The sequence below is a fragment of the Tachyglossus aculeatus genome, chromosome X2 (assembly GCF_015852505.1).
Source record: "Tachyglossus aculeatus isolate mTacAcu1 chromosome X2, mTacAcu1.pri, whole genome shotgun sequence".
NCBI lineage: Eukaryota > Metazoa > Chordata > Mammalia > Monotremata > Tachyglossidae > Tachyglossus > Tachyglossus aculeatus.
In genome coordinates, this window is record NC_052100.1 from 9998743 (window position 1) to 10017475 (window position 18733).

Consider the following 18733-nt stretch of genomic DNA (forward strand, 5'->3'; position numbering starts at 1 on the left):
TCTGTCACCAGATGCTTCCCCCTCATTGGCTTAATTCTGTTCCTGCTCCAATGATTCCGTTTCTCTCTCCCGCCGCCCCCCCCCAACCCTCCCCCTCCATCTTACTTTGGGAGACCTCTGTTGGAGAGGATGGGGGAAATGGAGAGAAGTGTAGCACTGCCTGAGTTCATCTCACTACTAGAATTTCAGGCCTGTAATCAGCCAGCATATTGTAAGTCCCTGCGTGTACCCAGCCAGTTGCTGCTTACCAGAACAGAGGATGGAACAGGGAGTTCCTTCTACCCAGGGGCTAGAAGAGTCAGCAGATTTGTAATTTTGTGCTGCAATGGCCTTGTGGCCATTCTTCTCTCTCCTGCCCCCTTCTGGCCCATTGGAAAGTGGAAGGAGAGTACTGGGGCTCAGCTGGGGGGAGGGCAGGCTGTTTGGGAGAGAACTCCCTGGCTGCAGGGCTAAAGGGAGAGGTGGCAGAAGGGCAGTGCTGACATGGAGCCAAATGCTTGGGCGGGAAATTCTTGTTCTAAACCCCCTCCCTCCCTCAGCCCCAGGAGACCCATGTCTGTTGTAGGAGGTGGAAGTCGGGGGAGGGTCCCAAGAGACCTTATAGAGACACTCCTAGGCCCCTCAGATCCTCAGAGCAAAAGAGGAACCAAGTGCTGGAGGGGAAACCCGGCCTGTTGTTGAGGCTCCACCCAACGGGTCAGTGTCATGAGGACGCTGGGGCTGTGCAAGGAATGCCCCCTCCCTTGGTCTTCCCCTCCCCCAAGCGATACACATCACCGCCCCTCCAATGTTAGCTCCCCCTGCCCCCCCACCGCGGCCCCACTTCCCTCAACTCCCCTGGGGGGCAGAGGGACTCCGAGGGGGAATCTGTGCCCTGAATGGGGGAAGAAGCTGAGCTGGAAGTCCCTGCTAAGGCTGAACAGGAGTGAAAACCCAAGAGAGGCCGCCCAACCCCTTTCCAGTGACACTGAGGCCACTAGACACCCCCAGCTCCACTTCAAGACCCCTGGAGATCTGCATCTACAAGAGACAAGATCGAGATCAGGGCCTAGAGAAGACACGGGGGCCAGAGTGGCAAGGACTGGCGACATAAGGTTGATGGGAATTATAGGGAGGAGGGCAACAAAGCCAGACTGAAGGGGGCCAAAAGATTGGGAAGGCTGAAAAACGCAGGAAGTGGGGCCCATGACTCAGCTGCTGTTGAAATCTCTACTGGCACTGGCCCCTAAACCCAGGAGCCCCACAATCTCAGAGTGTCACTCCCCCAGACATAACTCTTTGGAGAAGGGATCAGAATGGGCCTGAACACTCCCTATATCCTTCCTCTCCCCCCACCCCTCTCCATGCTCCATGCTCCCAGGGCAGGGCTGGGGTCCCTAAGGTGTGGCATGGAAACTGCACCTTTCGTCTATCCCTCATCACCCACCATGGGAGGTGGTGGGGAGTCACATAATGGCCATGTAGCCAAGGGTCCAGATTTGTGGAAAAACTCTACCCCTCCCAAGACTCTCTTTTCTAGCCATCTCTGCTCTTCTCTGCCCCAGTGTGGCCTCCCTTGGCCCCAGGCTCTTTTATTATAGTATTTATTAAGGAATTGCTATGTACCAGGCACTGTACTAAGCACTGGGGTAGATACAAGCTAATTAGGTTGGACACAGTCCATGTCCCACATGGGGCTTACAGTCTTAATCCCCATTTTACATATGAGGGAATTGAGGCACAGAGAAGTTAAATGACTTGCCCAAGGTCACAAAGCAGACAAGTACCAGAGCTGGGATTATAACCCAGACCCTTCTGACTCTCAGGCCCGTGCTCTATCCACTAGGCCATGCCGCTTTCTAGTGGGGATTAAGACTGTAGGCCCCACCTAATTAGCTTGTATCTACCCCAGCGCTCCTGCTGGAAAACTGAGGCCTCTAGACTGTAAGCTTGTTGTGGGTAGGGAATACGTCTGCCAACTCTGTAATACTGGACCCTACCAAGCACTTAGTACAGTGCTCTACACAGTAAGCGCTCAAAAAATACCATGATTGATTAATTGATTGAGAAGACTTAACAGTGTCACTTGGTCGGGAGTCCCACACTCCTCCATCTTGATCCCAAGACAGGTGTTCACTGACCACTGCCCCTCAGATCCCGTTGGGCACGTGGACCCATCCCAAGATGAACTCCCACCCTCACTGCCTTGGGCATCTTTGGATTCCTGTTGGGAGCAGTTCTGTCACCCAGTTTTCCCACCCTGGACCCTCCAGATCCCCTAATGCAGCCTTCCTTAGCCCCTTCTCAGCACCATCCCTCTTCCTCTTCTCCTCTCCTCCCCTCACCCCAGCAAGCTGCCCTCCCACAAGGGGCTGAGGTGGAGCATGGGGAGTGGGGGAAGCTGGTGAAACCTCCTCAGACCCAGAACGGAACCCACTCCCCCCAAAACCACTTCCCCAAATTCCGACCAGGGGATTGGAAGGGAGGGGTGAGGACCCGGCTCAGGCTGGACTAGGAAAGGCCCCATTTTGGGGGTAGAGAGCTAGGTGGAAAGGGGAAGGAGGGGTTGGGCCTGAGAGCCATGAGGGGATGCTATGGCCTGCTCAGCCTCAACCTTGCCTGGGCCTCAGTTTTCCCTTCTGTTGACCCTGGGATCCAGGCACATCCGTTCACCGTCCCACACATTTCACAACATTCAGTAACTCACACTCACACATACATCGAATCTCTGCAGTATGGCCTCAGTTCCCCTCTGCCGGTCCAGTAAACAGGAGCCTGGACCTGCTTGGAGACTGAAGATGGGATCAGGTTTGGAGTGATTTCCGAGAAGGGACACACAGACATGTGACTTAGGCTCTACCCCCGCGTGGCAGTAGCAGTAGTAGCAGCAGCAGCCGCGTTTTTCTCACCCCTCCCTTCCCAGAGCAGGCTCACTCCCTAAAGTGAGCCTTCCTCCCTTCACTCCTCCCTTCGGGCCAGGGAGGCCCCAACTTTGAGGCAAGGGGTTGACTGGGATGCGGCGTGGGGGAGACGGCGGGGGGAGGGGGGCTGGGAGATTCGTCCTCCTTCCCAGTCCTGGGTTTCATTTAGGGCCGGAGAGCCCTATCTCCTGAACCATGTCCCTCTCCATTCGGGCTACAACCTCTTCCCCAACTCCGTGCCTCGATTTCCCTTTCTACCCCTTAGAGGAATAGCTCAGACCCGTGTCGGGCCAGGGTTTCTCTGGGAACCCTCAGCTGGTCAAGCTCAACCAGACCCCCCCACCTCCGCCCACTTGTGGGGTTTCCCAGTCGAAAAGGCGGGGCCGGGCGTCCCCGACGCTTGGAGATCACCCCGCCAACCACCCCCTCCTCACCCCCACCCCCGTCGTCGTCCCGACTCCCTCCCGTTTCCTCTCGGCTCCCGGGCTGGGCTGTTTCTTATCAGCCACGGCCAGGCACCCTCCTAGGCCTTATCTGCGCTTCCAGTGCATCCTCCGGGCGGTGAGGAGGAAATCTGCCCCCGGGTTGGGGGGGGGGGGGGGCGGTGAGGCGGGAGGGGGCGGAGAAAGGGCGGGGGCGGCTCCCTTCCCTTTCCCCGTCGCACACGCTGCTGGCCACGATCGGCCAGCCTGCGAGGGGAGCCGAGGCTGCGGGAGGGGAGGGAAGGGGAAGCGACCCCCCGACGAAGCGGCCCGGACGGGGCGAACGGGCCATGGAGAAGCGGTGGCGGGGCCCGGAGCTGGGGTAAGAGCCCCTGGGACGGGGCCGGGAGAGGGGCAAGAGGGGGAGAGGGGCAGGGGACACCGGCCGGTGGGGCGGGGAGTGTGGACTGGGTTCGGGTTTGGGACCGCTTGCCCTCCCCGGGCTTGAGAGAGCGGAGGGCGGACAGTAGCTCCGAGGTGGGCGCCTGCAGCCGGGTCCGGCCTGGTCTGGCTTTACTTCCTCCACAGGAGAAAATAGACCCAACTCGTGGCCGCAGAGGCCCTCCCGCCCCCTTCCTCGACCCCGGTCCAGAAAGCTCTCCCTTCCTCACTCCGTTGCTAGCCTCCTGCCAGGCCTCTCCCCGACCCGATCAGCTCCCCCACCCCTGGGCTACTCGGCTCTCCGCTCAGGCCGCAGTTCTTCCCCTTTCTCGACTCGCCGCTTCCCGCTCTCCCCAACCCCGGCCCCAGGGTGGCCCCCTCCAAAGGGTAGTTGGGACAGGAGGAGGGTCTCTCCATGGCTTGGGAGAACCTCTAGGAACTGAGAGGGGTGCCGAGTGCCACTGGGGAGAACCCTCTCACGATTTGGGCTCTCAAGGTCGTTGAAGCTGCCTCCAGGGTCAGGGAATTCTAACTTTTACCAAAAGGTCACAAATGACATCAGATCAGCAGTCACCTCGGGGTCTCTTCTCGCCTAGGGGATTTCAGCTCTGTAGGGGGTGAGAGGTGAAGAATCCTAGGGTTAACATCTCCATAAAACCTCTTTACCACGAGTTCTAGGACCCCATGTTCAAGCCTAATTTCCTCATGGACTGTCTATACGCAGTGAGGAATCCCCCCCCACCCCCGATCCAGCTTCACTTCATACTCTCCCCCCTCCCCCCGCCACACACAATATACCCCCAGAAAGCACTGGTGTAAGCTGGAAGAAAACAAGGCCCACCAAGCAATCTGGCCTGAATCCCTTCCTCCTGAAAAGACCTCTGAAACCCTCTAGACTCCCCCAGGCAAGGCTCCTTGAGACCTTGGTGGCAAATTTGACCCTGTGCAGATGCACCCACTCGTACATCCACAGACTCACCCAGATATAGGCATAGACTGGGATCCAACAGGCATATACTTACAAAGTGACCCACACAGATGCAAAGACACGTGAGCACATTAAGACACACAGTTACAGAGACACACTCATTCATAAACACAGATACATGCATTCCCTAGAGGGAGCCAGTCCTTCTATCCCTTGTCTCTGCAGGAAAGGAGAAGTTACCTTCCCCTTCCCTCTATCTCCCTCTCCCCGCCCCATCTCCTTTTCTTTCCTTAGTTTAGGAGATGGGAGGGAAGGTGGTGAGAGAGGCAGGGAATTGAAAGGGAATAAGAGGGGAAATGTCATCAGACAATAATACAGGAGTCCCAGGAAACCAGGCTCTCAGACTCCCTTACTAGGTTTGACATTCCCCAGAAGGCTGGCAGCGGGCCAGGCGATGCCAGCTGGAAAGATCACAGGAGGGTGCTCTCTTGGCCCTAGTAACACATTGACTTTTTGAACGGCTATACTCCACTACCGACTCATCATCCCAACTTGAGGTTCACAATGACCTCCATTTCTTTTTAATACCACTATTCCCCTTTTCTAAATGATTGGCTTGTCTTTCCCCTCCTTGGATCAGTGGGGTTCATTACCCCTCCACCTCCAAAATTACTCCAATATCCTGCTCCTTTCCCAACTGAACCTCAACTTGAGTATTGCTGACCAGGTGTCCAACTCCTCAAGGCTGTTTTGGATTCCCACTCTCTCTGCATTGTCCAAGAAGAAACTAATCTCACTTTCAGTGGGGCCAAGCTACACATCATTGCTCCTTTGCAAGCTTCTCCCCCTATTCGCTCTTATGACCTTTAACAACCACTCCCCACAGGAACTCCCTACTCGAAACTGAGATTGGGGGAAATTGAGTGCCACCAGCTCTGGCCCAGTGTGCAGCCTGGATCCAACTGATTGGTTTTGCCAGACTGAGGTCGGGAAAGCTGAGCCAAACCCAGTTGCGGTCCTTCATCCTCCAAGAGGCCACACTAGTTAAGTCGGTCTCAAATAAATAAAGCCTACTGTCACTACTCAGGTCCAGATTTGGCAATAACATCCCATGCCCCCAAGAACTAACACCCATGGGATCCCAGTTCCCCCAAACTTACACTTATCACCAACCTGTAGGCGGGTCCTTCCAGCCAGCTAGCCCCCGCCCCCAACAATACCATTGTTCCAATCGTATTTCCTCAACTATTTGATGGGAATAGCATAGGGGAAATATAGGAAGGAGTCAAAAGCCTTCAATATACTGCTTCTCCCTTGCTTTTAAAGCCTTTGCTTCTGTAATAGAAGGAAGTTCAATAGGTCTGTTAGGATTCATCATGTTAACAACTATCCCGAGCTCCCTTTCATGCTTATGAATGGATAGTTTGATGATTTGCACCAAGACTGTCCCTGGTTAAGAAGCTAAATGTAATGACCCAGGGTCTCTTTATTTCCCCTTTCTAAATGATGAGCTCCATATTTGTCTTTTTCCAATCTTGGGGCATTTTTCAAACCTCTATGAAGCTCCAAGATAATAGTGTTTGGGGAAAATAGCAGACAGTTCCTTAAACCCAAAAGGATACTTGTTCTCGAGACTTGCTGTTGACTCAAACCCATCCAGCTTTTTAAAGTTAACTTCTAGCCATATTTTACCCGCCCATCACAAGTGATGCATGCTCTGGGGCTAACTGACCACAGTGGACTTTTATATGAAAACTGAGCTAAAACAGACTTTTAAAGTGTTGGCCTTTCAGTGTCAACTATGATCAGTTTACCCTCCTCATCTAATTTTGCTGATAAATATTGCACTTGATGGTTCTTACGAGTGGTATCTCTTTTACTTTGGTTTATTTTTTTCTGATTTGGTCCCTTCAAACTCATACCATTTCCTCAGTTAGAAATAATCAGAAGCTGTTGTTTCTTTAGGTATCAGGCTAAGATTCAGCATGGTCTAGTGGATAGAGCACGGTCCTGGGAGTCAGAAGGACCTGGGTTCTAATTCCAACTCTACCACTCGTCTGCTGTGTGACCTTGGGCAAGTCACTTAATTTTTCAATGCCTCAGTTCCCTCATCCGTAAAATGGGGATGAAGACTGTGAGCCCCAAGTGGGGCAAGGACTGTATCCAACTTGATTGGCTGGTATCTACCCTAGTGCTTAATACAGTGCCTGGCACACAATCAGTGCTTAACAAATGCCATTAAAAAAAAGAGAGAGAGACCAGCTCTTCTCCTTGCATTCTGCACCTCTGGTAACCTGGGTCAGACAGAATGACAACAGGCTTGAAGCCAGGATATTTGGTTCCCAGCTGGGTGACTGATCTGCTCTGAGACTTTAAGTAAGTCCTTTCCCTCCTAGCAACCCTGAGGAACTGGACCCAAGAAGTGGGTGTGGGAGGAAGAAAGAGGGTTAGAGAAAGGTGTGAGGAGGCTGGTTCAAATCTGACCATGAGGTATCTGGAGGGGAGAATCCACACCTGGAGAGAATGGGGACAGGTCAGGACACTCTCTTTTAGCACAGTGGGGCCAACCCGCCTGAATGCACAGTGGGCTTAGCCCTCCTAACAGTGATCGCCCTTTCTCTCTTTGGCAGGTGAGCGCTGGCCGCGCCCCAAAGCTCCAGACCATCTGGTTCCATGTGCCCTCCCTGCGCCTTGGCGCTTGTGGCGAAGTTCGACCCAAAGATGATGGAAAAGCTGGAGATGGTGTCAGGCTTCTCCCCTGATGGGGTGGACCCGACCCCCACCCCCAACCCAAACACTTCTCCATCCCAGAGCTGCTCCCCACCCCACAAGTCCGAACCTGAGCCTGAGGCGGGAACACCGCAGGAGCCGGGAGGGGAGGAGACTAGCTCCTCTCCTCCTACCCCTCCACCATTACTCTCCAAGCTGCCCCCAGATGTGCCTGTCATCAGCCTGGGTCACAGCAAGCCCCCTTCAGCTGTGCCCACCACCGAGCTGACAGCCCTGAGGCCCCTGCCCTCTATGGTCCAGCTCTCTGCTCTGACCGGGGCCCCTGGCCCCCTCACCCTTGGTGGCCTGCCCAGCCCCCTGCTCCCACCGCACTACCACCCACACCCCTTCCTTAACAGGTAAGTGGTGCGGTAGCAGCTGGGAATGTCCCAGCTGCCAAATCCAGACCTGGCACAGGGTCTCCCCTCCACCCCGCAACCTCCTCTGGGTAGGATGTCCCTGGGAGACACCTAGGAAGGAGGTAGGGGTAGAACACCCCTAGAAAGTTGCCCCGGGCCCACCTCTAGATGATGGCTGTGGGCTCCCACCTGTGAGCCAGCCTAGTCTCACAGAGCACCCCACAACGAGAGGAAAGGGGCATCTCACCTGGCACTGTGTCCCGCTCTGCCCATGTCCTTGAGGCTGTCCGGTGCCTTTGTTGGACTGGGTTTCTGTCCTTGAGCCTGTGTCCCTGTGCCCCTCACAGCGTCTACATTGGCACCTCTGGCCCCTTCAGCATCTTCCAGAGCAGCCGTCTCAAACGCCGGCCCAGCCATTGTGAGCCTGACCTGGCTGAGGGTGAGTGTTGAGGGGGGGGGGATGCAGGGGGAGGGGAGGGAAGGGGCGTGTGAGTAAGCGAGAGGGGAGGAAATGGGGGTGGGGAGGGAAGGAGAGGGAAAACATAAGGAAGATCGGGGAGGGGGCAGCTGGGATCCAGGGAAGGTCGGGGGATGAGTGAGAGACCCTCTGGGAGGCAGATCTTGGTCCCAGCTCACCCTCCCCAGATACGCGGCACACCCGCAGTCTCTTCTAGCCTTTCTGGGTCCTCTTAGGCTGCCTCAGAGGGTGGGTCGCGGGCCTCCAGGCTAGAGCAATGGAATCCAGGCCTTGGGCCTGAGGAGGGCGTTGGATAGGGGCCGAAACCCTGGGATTCCTCCCTCTGTGGAAGGGTACATGGGGCTGGGAGGAAGATAGAGGTTACCTGGGTCTTAACCCAGGAGACGGGGCCTGGACCGGGCATGGGGTGGGGGTCCCCGGGAGGGTCCCCCCAGGGGCTGGCACTGGGGACTGAGCCCTCGTCCCCCGGGTCCCTCCACCCGCCAGGTCACCAGCCCCAGAAGGTGGCCCGCCGCGTGTTCACCAACAGCCGGGAGCGCTGGCGGCAGCAAAACGTGAACGGCGCCTTTGCCGAACTGAGGAAGCTGTTGCCTACCCACCCGCCCGACCGGAAGTTGAGCAAGAACGAGGTGCTGCGCCTCGCCATGAAGTACATCGGTTTCCTCGTTCGCCTGCTCCGCGACCAGGCGGCTGGCGCCACGCTGGAGGCCGGGGCGCCCCCGGAGCGCAAGCCCGACTCCCCCCGCAAGAGGGCCCCGGACAAGGGCCCCGATGGCAAGGGGACCGGGGAGGGAGGCCGCCGGGGGGCCGGGCGCAGGGCCGAGCCGCCCCCGGGCCCCCCCCCACGCCGGCGGCAGCGAGGACCCCAGCGGGAGCCCCGGGGGGGCGGACCGGCCCATTAAGAGCGAGCGGGGGCTGCGGGACAGGACGGCCGTGGGGAGGGAGGCGCGGTGACGGGAGGAGAGGGGAGGGCGGGTACTCACCTCGAAGGCGCCCCCAACCAAGAGCTCCGAGAGACAGTCGTCGGGGAGGCGAGCCGAACCCGGCCTCTGCCCTCGGAGACACTGAGGACCTCTTCGCCGTCCCCAAGAGACGTGAAAGGACTGACCGGAGTGTGGGATTTTCCTGGGTTGCGCTCCCACCCTTCGGAAAGGGGGAGAAGTTGTTCCAGGACTGGACTCGCCTTGCCGTGGAGGGGCTGGGGGAGGGGTGATTAGGCGGTGGGGGGGGAACCCGGGGTCTGGGTGCAGGGGGCGGCCGAGCCGGGTATGAGAAGGAACGGGGGCCACTGCTCACGGGGAGTGGCGAGAGTTCCTTCTGGCCCACTCATCGCCCCTCAGTGCGGTCCACGCTGACAGGCCATCCTGGGAGGGACGTGGCCTAAGGGGCCTCTTGTTCCTTCCTCTCTTCCCAGCCCCGGGACAGCGAACCCGGGCCCGGTACATGGGCCGGGGGCGGCGGGCCGGGCGTGCTGGACGGAAGAGGGCACTGAGGGTGTGACGAGCAGGTTGCCGATGGGTCCCGGCAGGCCCTCATTCCCCGATCCATTCTTCGAATTACCTCCTCCCCTCTCGAAAATCATCCCCCAGCCCCGAATCGCCCTCCCCCGACCTCCCCGCCTCCCGCGCCCTCGCGCCGTCAGCTGCTTCCTGAACAGCCCCGATGGGGACCAGTCTGATGCCCTCGCGGCCCCGCTGGGGGCCAGTTTGTGACCTCGTGGCCCCTGGAACTGGCCATTTGTCTGTAGAAGGAGAGGGCTGAGGCGAAAAACGGAGCGGAACGGACCCTGAGTGGCTCTTTATTCCCGGCCGAGGGCGGCGCCTCGAGCTGGGGGCGCCGACGGGATGGTGAGGCAGGCGGGCGGCCGACTCGGGGGTCGGACTGGAACAGTGACGCCTGGATCGCCGCCACCACCGCGACTCCCGGTTACAAGTTCAGCCCCCTAAGGGTGGGGGGCGAGGGGAGACGAAACCGGGCAAGCCCCCCATTCTGTGCCTGGGGCCGCCTGTCCGAAGAAGGGGCTCAGTCCGGGCGGGGGGCTTCTTTTGCCTCAGAGTCGGAGAGACGCTTTGGTGTCTCTGTCTTCCCCTCCCCGCTCGATTGGGCGGGTGTTTTTCGGCCATTTTCTGTACTCCTCGGCCAGGTTGGGCCGGGCCGGGCCTCCACGCTCTGGGGGAGCTCCGGGCTGGGAGACAGGATGCCTGTTGGTTCCGGAGCTGGGCGGAATTAGGCGCAGGACGACGAAGGGTGAGGGGCCCGCTCTCTTGTGGGCTCGAGTTGTTTGGTTTTTTTTTTTTAATTTTTTTGTTTTTGTTTGTTTTTCTTTATTTCTTTATTTCACATACACATTAGCCATTCAATGGAGAAGCTGGAGAGAGTCAGGCAAAGATGGTGTAACAGAGTGAAGCGCAGTGACGGGGGTAGGGGAGGGGGTAACATACGGGCTGGCTGCCTACCTGCATTCCGCTAGGACACTGAAAACCCAGAAAACAGAACAGACAGTAAACTACCCTTGTTTCTTATGTATCTCAGTGCGGAAAGGGGTGGGGTGGGGAGGGAGGGAGGGAGAGAGAAGGGGGGAAAGGGAGTCCAGGCTAAAGGAGGAGAGGAGGAGCAGAGGGAAGGGAATGCTAAAGGGGAAAGCACACCAATTCCATTAGTACTATATATATAGATACTCATATATACTGCGTTTCTTAGCTTAAGAAGAAACTTGTTCGACGGGACGGGCGGCTTTGCTGTCCGCGGTGCTGGTGCTGTCCGGCGCACGGATCTCCGGGGGGGGGGGCATGAGGGTATCGGGGGGGGGGCAAGAGGCCGAAGCGGGGGCTGCCCGGGCTGGCTGAGGGTAATGGAGAGTTAAGGGGTGAGGGGGGCGCCCCCCGGGGGTCTCTGGGAGTGGGGAGGCAGAGGCGGGGCTGGGAAGAGCCCCTTGGGCTCTCAGGTGTGTGTGTGGGGCAAAGTTCTCTTGACTTTATTGCTTTTTTTGTGGTTTTGTTTTGTGTTGCTTGCGGGGAAGGGGCAGAGAATTAGGAAGAAGCGGGGCTCGTCTGATCCACCCGGCCCCTTTCGGACCCAGAGCGTGGCGTCCGCTCCGCCAGCACGGGGGTGTGTGAGAACAAGGCACTAGGTCGGCCGGCCAGCGCAGGGGGCGGGTGTGTAAGGCAGTCGACTGGGTTGTGTTGGGGCTGGGGGTTGGGGGCTGTGAGTGTGTGTTGTGTGTGTGTGTGTGTGTGTGTGTGTGTGTGTCTGTGTCTGTGTCTGTGTGTCTGTGTGCCTGTGTATGCGCGCGTGTGTGTATGCGCAGGTTTGGTCCTTCCCTGAAGCTTCAGACCTTCCCGCAGCCCACGGCGCGGTCCCGGCCGGGGAGGGAGGGGGGTCTGACCAGGAGGAGGGAGGGGGGCGCCGGGGCTGGGGAGAAATAAGGGAAAACTACCAACTTGGAGAGCGCTCCTGGGCAATGCTGGTGAGGGTCAAGTTGGCGTCTGGCTCAAAGAAAGGCGCTCAGGTGAGGGGGCGAAGGGTGGGGCCTTTGTTCGTTTACATTGATCTCTGAGGGGGGAAGGGGCCTGTTTATGTCTAGTGGGGGAAAGGGGACCCTGCCTTCTGTGTGGGGTCGGGGGGACTTGGGGAAAGGAGGGCGCTGGCTAAGCCCTCGGCTTCCCCTCCCCCCGGCCGGGACACTCAGGGCCATGGGACTTGGGGGTCGGGGGGACCCAGCCGGCTCCTCCCAAACCCCACTGGAGGCCTTTCCCCGCCCCCGCCCCACAGTGGAGGGCAAGAGGACGGGAGGGAGAGGGAGGCGGAGGCGGAGGGAGGTTCAAGGGGAAAGAGGAAGCCCCCGAGTAGGGTGGGGAACCGTGCCCGGGCCCCGCAAAGGAGACGATTCCGGCAGCTCTGGCCGCCCAGGGAGGCTGGGGCAGCGCGCGCCCGCGGGAGATCCGCACCTCGGGGCGCCCAGCTGCGGAGTCGCAAACCGCTCTGTCCCGTTCAGTTAAACATAACAAAGAAGGGATATGCGTGTTTCCTAACATGTGCTTTATGATATTTAATTGGTTCATAAACTTATGTATAATAGAGTTTTGTGGGGGTTTTAATGTACTTTATAATGTAAAAAGCACCAGGGTTTTTTTTTCATTTTTATTATTTTTAATTTTTTTTTGTATTTTCTTTCATTCTTTCCTTTTGATTTTTGTGATTTTTTTTATGTCGAGGTTTTTTTAACTCGTTCTTTTTAAAATGTGAAAATCCTTCCTTCAGCCCTCCCACCGAAACCGAAACAAAATGAAAAAATAAAAACCCAGATCATCCTCATCAACGCAGGAAAACGGCTTGAAAAAAGAAAAAAAAAACCAGAAAACGAAAAAAACTGAAAACGAACGAAAGAAAAAAAAACCCTATTACACGGAAAAACACTAAGCTTTCCCCAAAGGTTGGGCGCGGGCTCCCCTTCTTTAGAGTCCCCAGAGCCGGGGGGACATTACAACAAAAATAGAATTTTTTTCTTCTTTTTAACAATCTCTAACATACAAAGATATGAAAACTATCCAATGCATTGCACTTGGTTCAATGAAAAAAAAAGTTCATTTTCCTCCATATATATATTTTTTGTTTTTTTAAAAAAGATTTTTTGTGTCTTTTTCTAACACGTCTCCACGTTTCCTCTCGCCACCGCCTCCACCTCCCGCCCACAGAAAACAAAAATTATAATAATCAAGAAAACAAACTGATTGCCCGCCCGCCCGTCCGCCTTGCCCGCCCGCCCGATCGCCCGTTTGGGCCCGGCTCTCCCGCCACCTGACCTGCCCGCGGGGCTCTTGCCTTCCCTCAGACCTCCAGCTTGGGAGCCGAGGTCTCGGGGGCATGGGACGAATGGGTTGAAGCCGTGGGACCTGATTTCGAATTTAGAGCGGGAGGGAAGGGAGGGGGGGCTTCTCTTCCTCCCCCCCTCTTCCCCCTCCCGCCCCTACTTCGGACGGCCCCCTCGCCTTCCCTCCTCCCCGCCCACCAGCCCCGGGATCCTCAATGTCCGGGACTTTGCTGATGCCGGGGATCCGGGTTTCCTCCGCCGCCGTCCCTCCCCTCATCCAGTCCGCCTGCCCTTCCGTGAAGCCCCTCCCCGCTTGGCTGGACGGGGCGGGAGTTGGGGGGGCGCACCCAGCTGGCCTGCAGCTTCTCGCTAGTGCGGAGCGCGGAGGGGAACTGGCCGGGGAGGTGGGCGGCGGGAGAATGGGCGGGGAGCGGTTGGGTCCGAGACGGTGGCTGGGCTGCCTTAAAGGGATCCCCCCCGCCCCCGGGATCTGCGATCCGGGTTTGGGTGTCTTGGCTCGGCTCAAGTCAGCTGGGGGCGGTCTGGGTGGAGAGGGTGGCACCCCACTGCTCAGGCCCCAAGACCTGTGGGTGAGCGATTGTCAGGGAGCGGGACCTCGAGCGAGGGCGGGCGGGGGAAAGCAGAGGGGGAGGGACCGGAGGTGGGTCTCCCTGTCTCATCTCCCCGCTGCTGCTTTGACCCTTTTTCGCCAACTGAACTGGAAAAAAAATCATTGCACTTTGGCCGGGTTACACCCCTGGCCCCACCAGCTACACTCCGCGCCCACCCTCTTCTTACCATCTGCCCTACTGGCGGGGGCGAGGGGGGAGTGGGCGAAGACAGGGGAGTCAGACTCTCACAGAGACCCCGCCCACTCGATCCCTCAAACTCTAGTTTTGGAGCGACCCTTCCCCTCCCTCCTTCCATCCCCTCCCCTCCAGCGGTTTCTCTGACAAGAACGACGAGAGTCAAAGTCTCCTAGTGCCCCAAGGTTGCAGTTAGGGCAGAGCTCTCCCTTCCTCAGCAGGAGCTGAGGGGTAGGGTCACTCTCTCCTAATTCAGGGGCCACGGAAGAGAGGCCAGTAATACTTCACTTAAATAAAAATCCAGAATCGTTGTACCACCTGGGGGCTTTGCGAGGACGGATAGGATCCCCCCCCCCCCCGCCACGGTGGTAGTGGGGAGGGGGTTCACGGTGTTTCCCTGGCCAACCCAACATCACCGTTACTTTTCCCTGGGAATCCTCGCTGTCTGAACCCCACAAGGACCAGCAGAGCAATGGATGGGTGGGGAGGGGGGAGAGGAGGGAAAGGGCTCTCCCTCCCTGACTCCCTTCCTCCCTCCCTCTCTCCTTCTCTCTGGAGGGAGAGTATCGAGGGGTTCCCTTCCTGATCGCCAAATGTCCACAGCGACCAGAAGGTGAATCGCAAAACAGTTCAAATAAATAAACCCCACAACCGAAACTTGCGTGCAACGTCTGACTGACTTCCAAATGATCCTGATCGTGCTTTGTGTTTTGTAGCATGAGACAGAAATAGAAAGAGGGAGAGGGAAGGAGGGTTGAACAAAGTGAGAGGCAGAGACAGAGGGAGAGGCAGAGAGTAAGGCACAGAGAGAAACAGAGATAGAGAGCAGGAGAAAGTGAGACATATATACACACTCACTACGATACAGAGGGCCTACTGTGAACCCAAAGAGCATGTGAACAGACACACATGTATAGGGGGCTGTGTGTGTCCTGGCCCAGCCAACTGTGGAAACTTTAACATGCTTGACGGGGGCTCAGCTGGAATGGATTGGGAGAAAACATTGTATAGGCAACATTCTGGCTAGAGGGACACCCTCCTGCGGGGAGGGTCCTGGACCCCACAGAGGGGCTCACCAACAAAACAAGGCTCCAGGCCCATGCCCAGGCCCAACTCTACTGGTGCCTGCTGAGCTGGCAGCCTCCACTTCTCTCCACTGCCATGTTCTGCTCCAGGGTGGTGGGAATGTGGGGTGGGAGAGGATGCATGTGAGTGTGTATGCAAGAGGGTGTGAGCAGGATTGGTGAAGGGGATGATTTCTGTGGTATATTATTAATTTCTTTTTGTTTGCAAATCACCTGTATGTATGAGGATTTCCCAACAGCAACGGCAAAAACAAAAACTAAAAACAAAATAAAAATAAAATATTTTTTTAAAGAGAAAGGAACTACAGCTATAAAATCAGCTAGAGAAAGTGGCACAGAAAGGAGAGACAGAGAGAGAAAGGAAAAGATAAAGAGGGGGAGAGAAAGCTCCAAAATATTTAAAAAACAATACAACAACCAACGACCTCTAAAGTAACAGAAAATGAGACCAAGTCTCAGAGTACAAAGCCTACCTAGTGTAGATGTGACTTAGTGTCCCAGCCGAAAAGCTCTCAAAAGAAAGGCAACCAGATGTGGGGCAGGGGGCTGGCCAGGGTCTTCTTCTTCTTCTTCTCCTCCTCCTCCTCCTGCTCCTCCTCCTCTGCTCCATCCCTCCTTTGGGGTTTCTGCCTTCACCAATCCAGCTGGTGGCCCGATTCCAGGGCTCCCCATGGCCTGGACAGGCTGCAGACCAGAGTCTGAAGCACACACCTGGCTGGCCAGCTGCCCTCTCCAGTGTGGGGGGTGAGAGGCAGTGCTGGGGTGAGGGTGGGAGAGCAGAAGGAGATCTGGAAAGGGCAGGAAGGGCAGGGGGTTCGAGACAGGGTCTGCAGGAGAACTAAGAAGGTAGAAGGATTTGAAGGGAGTTCCTCAGAACAAAGGAGTAAGGAGAGGGGCCGTGGAGAAGAGTGGGGACACCCCACCCCGACCCTCCATTTGCAGGAAGCAGTGCAGTTCCTGGGATGGAATTCAGGACACCGAGGTCCTACACCAGCCTCTGCTCTTTTCCTTTTTCTCCATGCCTCAGTTACCCCTCTGTTCCAAGGGGAGAAGACTCCCTAAACTTCTCCCCATCCCCCGACCCCCACCGGCCTCTAGGAGAGCCATGAGGATGGTGGGGTGGGGCGTGGGGAGGAAGCTCAGATCTGGGGAGAAAAGGGACTGGAGTCGGAGCCACACATGGTGTTCAACTCAAGGCAATGGCTGAGATATTACGGCAGGCTGGGCCTGGCTTATTGGGTGGAGGGAAATTGAAGGGCAGCTGGCTGGACCCATTGAGAGCATTTCGGCTTTTTCCTGTGGACTGTACAGAGTGATCCAGTAGTGTGAAAACTGTCAGGCTGAAGTTTGGTGGGAGTTAAATGGAGTCTCCCAACTCAGGAAAGTAAGGGAGGGGGAATCACTAGATTGGGGGAGATTCCCCCAGGGGACTGATTAGGGCAACTCACCCCAATGGCCCCCTCCCCCTGCCCCTAACCCAAGGGCTCTGGCCAAAACCCCTCCAGGGCTGCCCTGACTGTGGGGCAGCCCTGTGTTTGGCCAGACCTGGCTCTCTGAGGGGCCCCCACTCCCATGGCCTGGGTCTCACAGCACTACCCAAACCCTGGGATCTGGTGGCCTTTAGTCCTCAGAGAGGGGCAAGCTTGGGTTGAGGAGATGAGGTGCCTGGGAAGGGACGTACCCTATCCACACTCCTCTAAGGAAGAGGTCAAAGGTCAGTCCCGCGTATAATCATCAAATCCAGGGCCAACCTCCCAGGTTGGCAGGGGCTTAGCTGGGCAGGGTCCCTGCAGAAATTGAAACCAGAAACCATCTCCAAGGATTGGCTCTCCCAGCTTCTGAGCTGAATTCTGAGCCAAGGGGTGGTGGCCGCGACTGGAGATGGCGGATCCCTATCTCCCACCAAACAGAAGCCTCTGGGTGGATTGAGGGATGGGAGCAGAGAAGGCTGGGACCCCCAAGCCCCTCCTTGGCTCGGCTGGTTGCTCATTTTCAGATTTGTCTTCTTTTTCCTTTCTCCAGGTTTAGGGTGGGCTGTGGCCAGGAGACAAGCTGTGGTGAGACACCCCAGTGGTACGTAGGGTGTGGGGGCTTGGAGACGGGGGGTCGCTCCGCACCATCGTTTTCATTTTTGTCTCCGTTTTTTCCCAGTTTCTTTTTCTTTCCAGCCGTTCCTTCCATCTTGGGTAGCCCTCCCAGCTCTGGCCCCCTCTCTTCTGGGGTTCCCTGGGAGGCTGGGCTGGGTTCGCTGGGCAATGGGGAGGGTCCCCCGGTGGAGGGAGTGATCTGGGTGAAGAGCTGACTTTTGATTTTTGTTTTTCGGTGGGGCTGGGCTGGGCTGGGGGAGAGTGGGGGGATTTTTCCATGTCAATTTTTCTTCTCCCCCCCCTTTTCCTTGTCTTCTTTTGTTTTTTTTTTTTGTTTTTGTTTTTGTTTTTCCCCTTGAGGTCTCGTCAGAGGAACCAGGACTGGAAGGGAATGGGAAAGTAGAGGTAGGTTAGAATGGACTGGATGCCTGGGTTCCAATCTCTGGCTAGGTGTAACTTCAGCCCAGTCCCTTCTCCTTCTCTGTGTGCGTCAGCTTAACTCTGACACAGAGCGAGAAAAAACAGCACCCCGTCCTTTTTGGGGAAGGGAACAGATGGCAATGGATGGAAAAGCAGCATGACTTTAGTGGATGTAGCACGTGCCTGGAAGTCAGAGGGCCTGGGTTCTAATCCCGACTCCACCACTTGTCTCCTGTGTGACCTTGGGCAAGTCACTAAACTTCCCTGTGCTTCAGTTCTCCTGTTCTCCTTCCTATCTAGATGGTGAGCCCCATGCTGGACAGGGACTGTGTCCAACTAATTAACTTGTATCTACCCCAGGGCTTAGAACAGTGTTTGACACATAGTAAACGCTTAACAAATACCGTAAAAAAATAGACAAGTCTTCCTAAAACAAGGCACAAAATTGTCATAATATATTGTCCCTGAAAAGAATCTCCCCCGTCCTCACATCCCTCCCCAGATGGGACCCTGCTCCCCAGTGCCAAGGAGCCCAGCTGGCTTCCCTGCGGGCACTTGCTCAGCAGGTACGACCCCCTCTTGGCTGGAGCTGGTCCAGGCCTGGGGTCTGATCACATTTCCAACTTTTTTTTTTAAGGGAGCAGGGAACAATGAGGATGCCAGGCTGGGAGCTGTATTCCCAGGAGAGTTGGGGGGAAGGGGGGTGTAGAGAACTAGGCTTCTGTTGGGGTTTTTTCTAGTTCTGTCTCTTTGGATTGAGAGCAGAAATCCTGCCTGTAGCAATCATCCGCACCACCACCAGCTGAAAGGTTAGGGGCATGAGGGTGGGGAGGGGCAAGGCGACACATGGCATCGATACACTCCCTGGCAGTGTCAGCCCCAGGAGAGAAGGGGCATGCCACGAAGCCCACTGCCATCTGCAGATGGCATAATGAACAGGCAAGTGTTCCCTCCTCCCTCCCCTACTGAACATACATAGCGACCCCAGGACGAGAGGGGGGTAGGACCCAAGATGTATTCGGAAGTTGTGCTTTGGACTCTATGCCAGCAGGGGGCGCCACTTCCCCACAGATCGGGCCCAGAGTCACAATCCTTGCAGGAACCTAGTTCTTGGGCCCTCTCCTCCACGCCAAGTCCATCTCTCCTCCCCCGTTTTGAGTTTGGGATTCGGAATCCCTGTCTTGAGCCCACTCAGGGCAAATTGAGGCTTCCAGAAGACAGAAAGGCC

General features: G+C 56.7%; 2 protein-coding genes across 6 annotated transcripts in view; one reads left to right on the plus strand and one right to left on the minus strand.

Annotated features, from left to right (window-relative positions):
* Positions 1–3602: 3602 nt before the first annotated feature.
* On the plus strand, positions 3603–9205 carry LYL1 (LYL1 basic helix-loop-helix family member). Its single transcript, XM_038771382.1, has 4 exons — positions 3603–3704; positions 7322–7819; positions 8167–8258; positions 8784–9205. The coding sequence occupies exons 2-4, from the start codon at positions 7365–7367 to the stop codon at positions 9197–9199; spliced, it is 963 nt and encodes a 320-aa protein (XP_038627310.1). The 5' UTR covers positions 3603–3704; positions 7322–7364; the 3' UTR covers positions 9200–9205.
* Positions 9206–17369: 8164 nt separating this feature from the next.
* NFIX (nuclear factor I X) overlaps positions 17370–18733 on the minus strand; it is a 123617-nt gene continuing 122253 nt past the window's right edge. For 3 of the 5 annotated variants that reach the window (XM_038770783.1, XM_038770784.1, XM_038770785.1), the window contains exon 11: positions 17370–17466. In XM_038770783.1, coding sequence (XP_038626711.1) covers positions 17452–17466 — 15 coding nt within the window. In that variant the 3' untranslated portion in view covers positions 17370–17451. The remainder of the gene's footprint in view (positions 17467–18733) is intronic. The other 2 variants (XM_038770786.1, XM_038770787.1) reach the window with 1 other exon arrangement.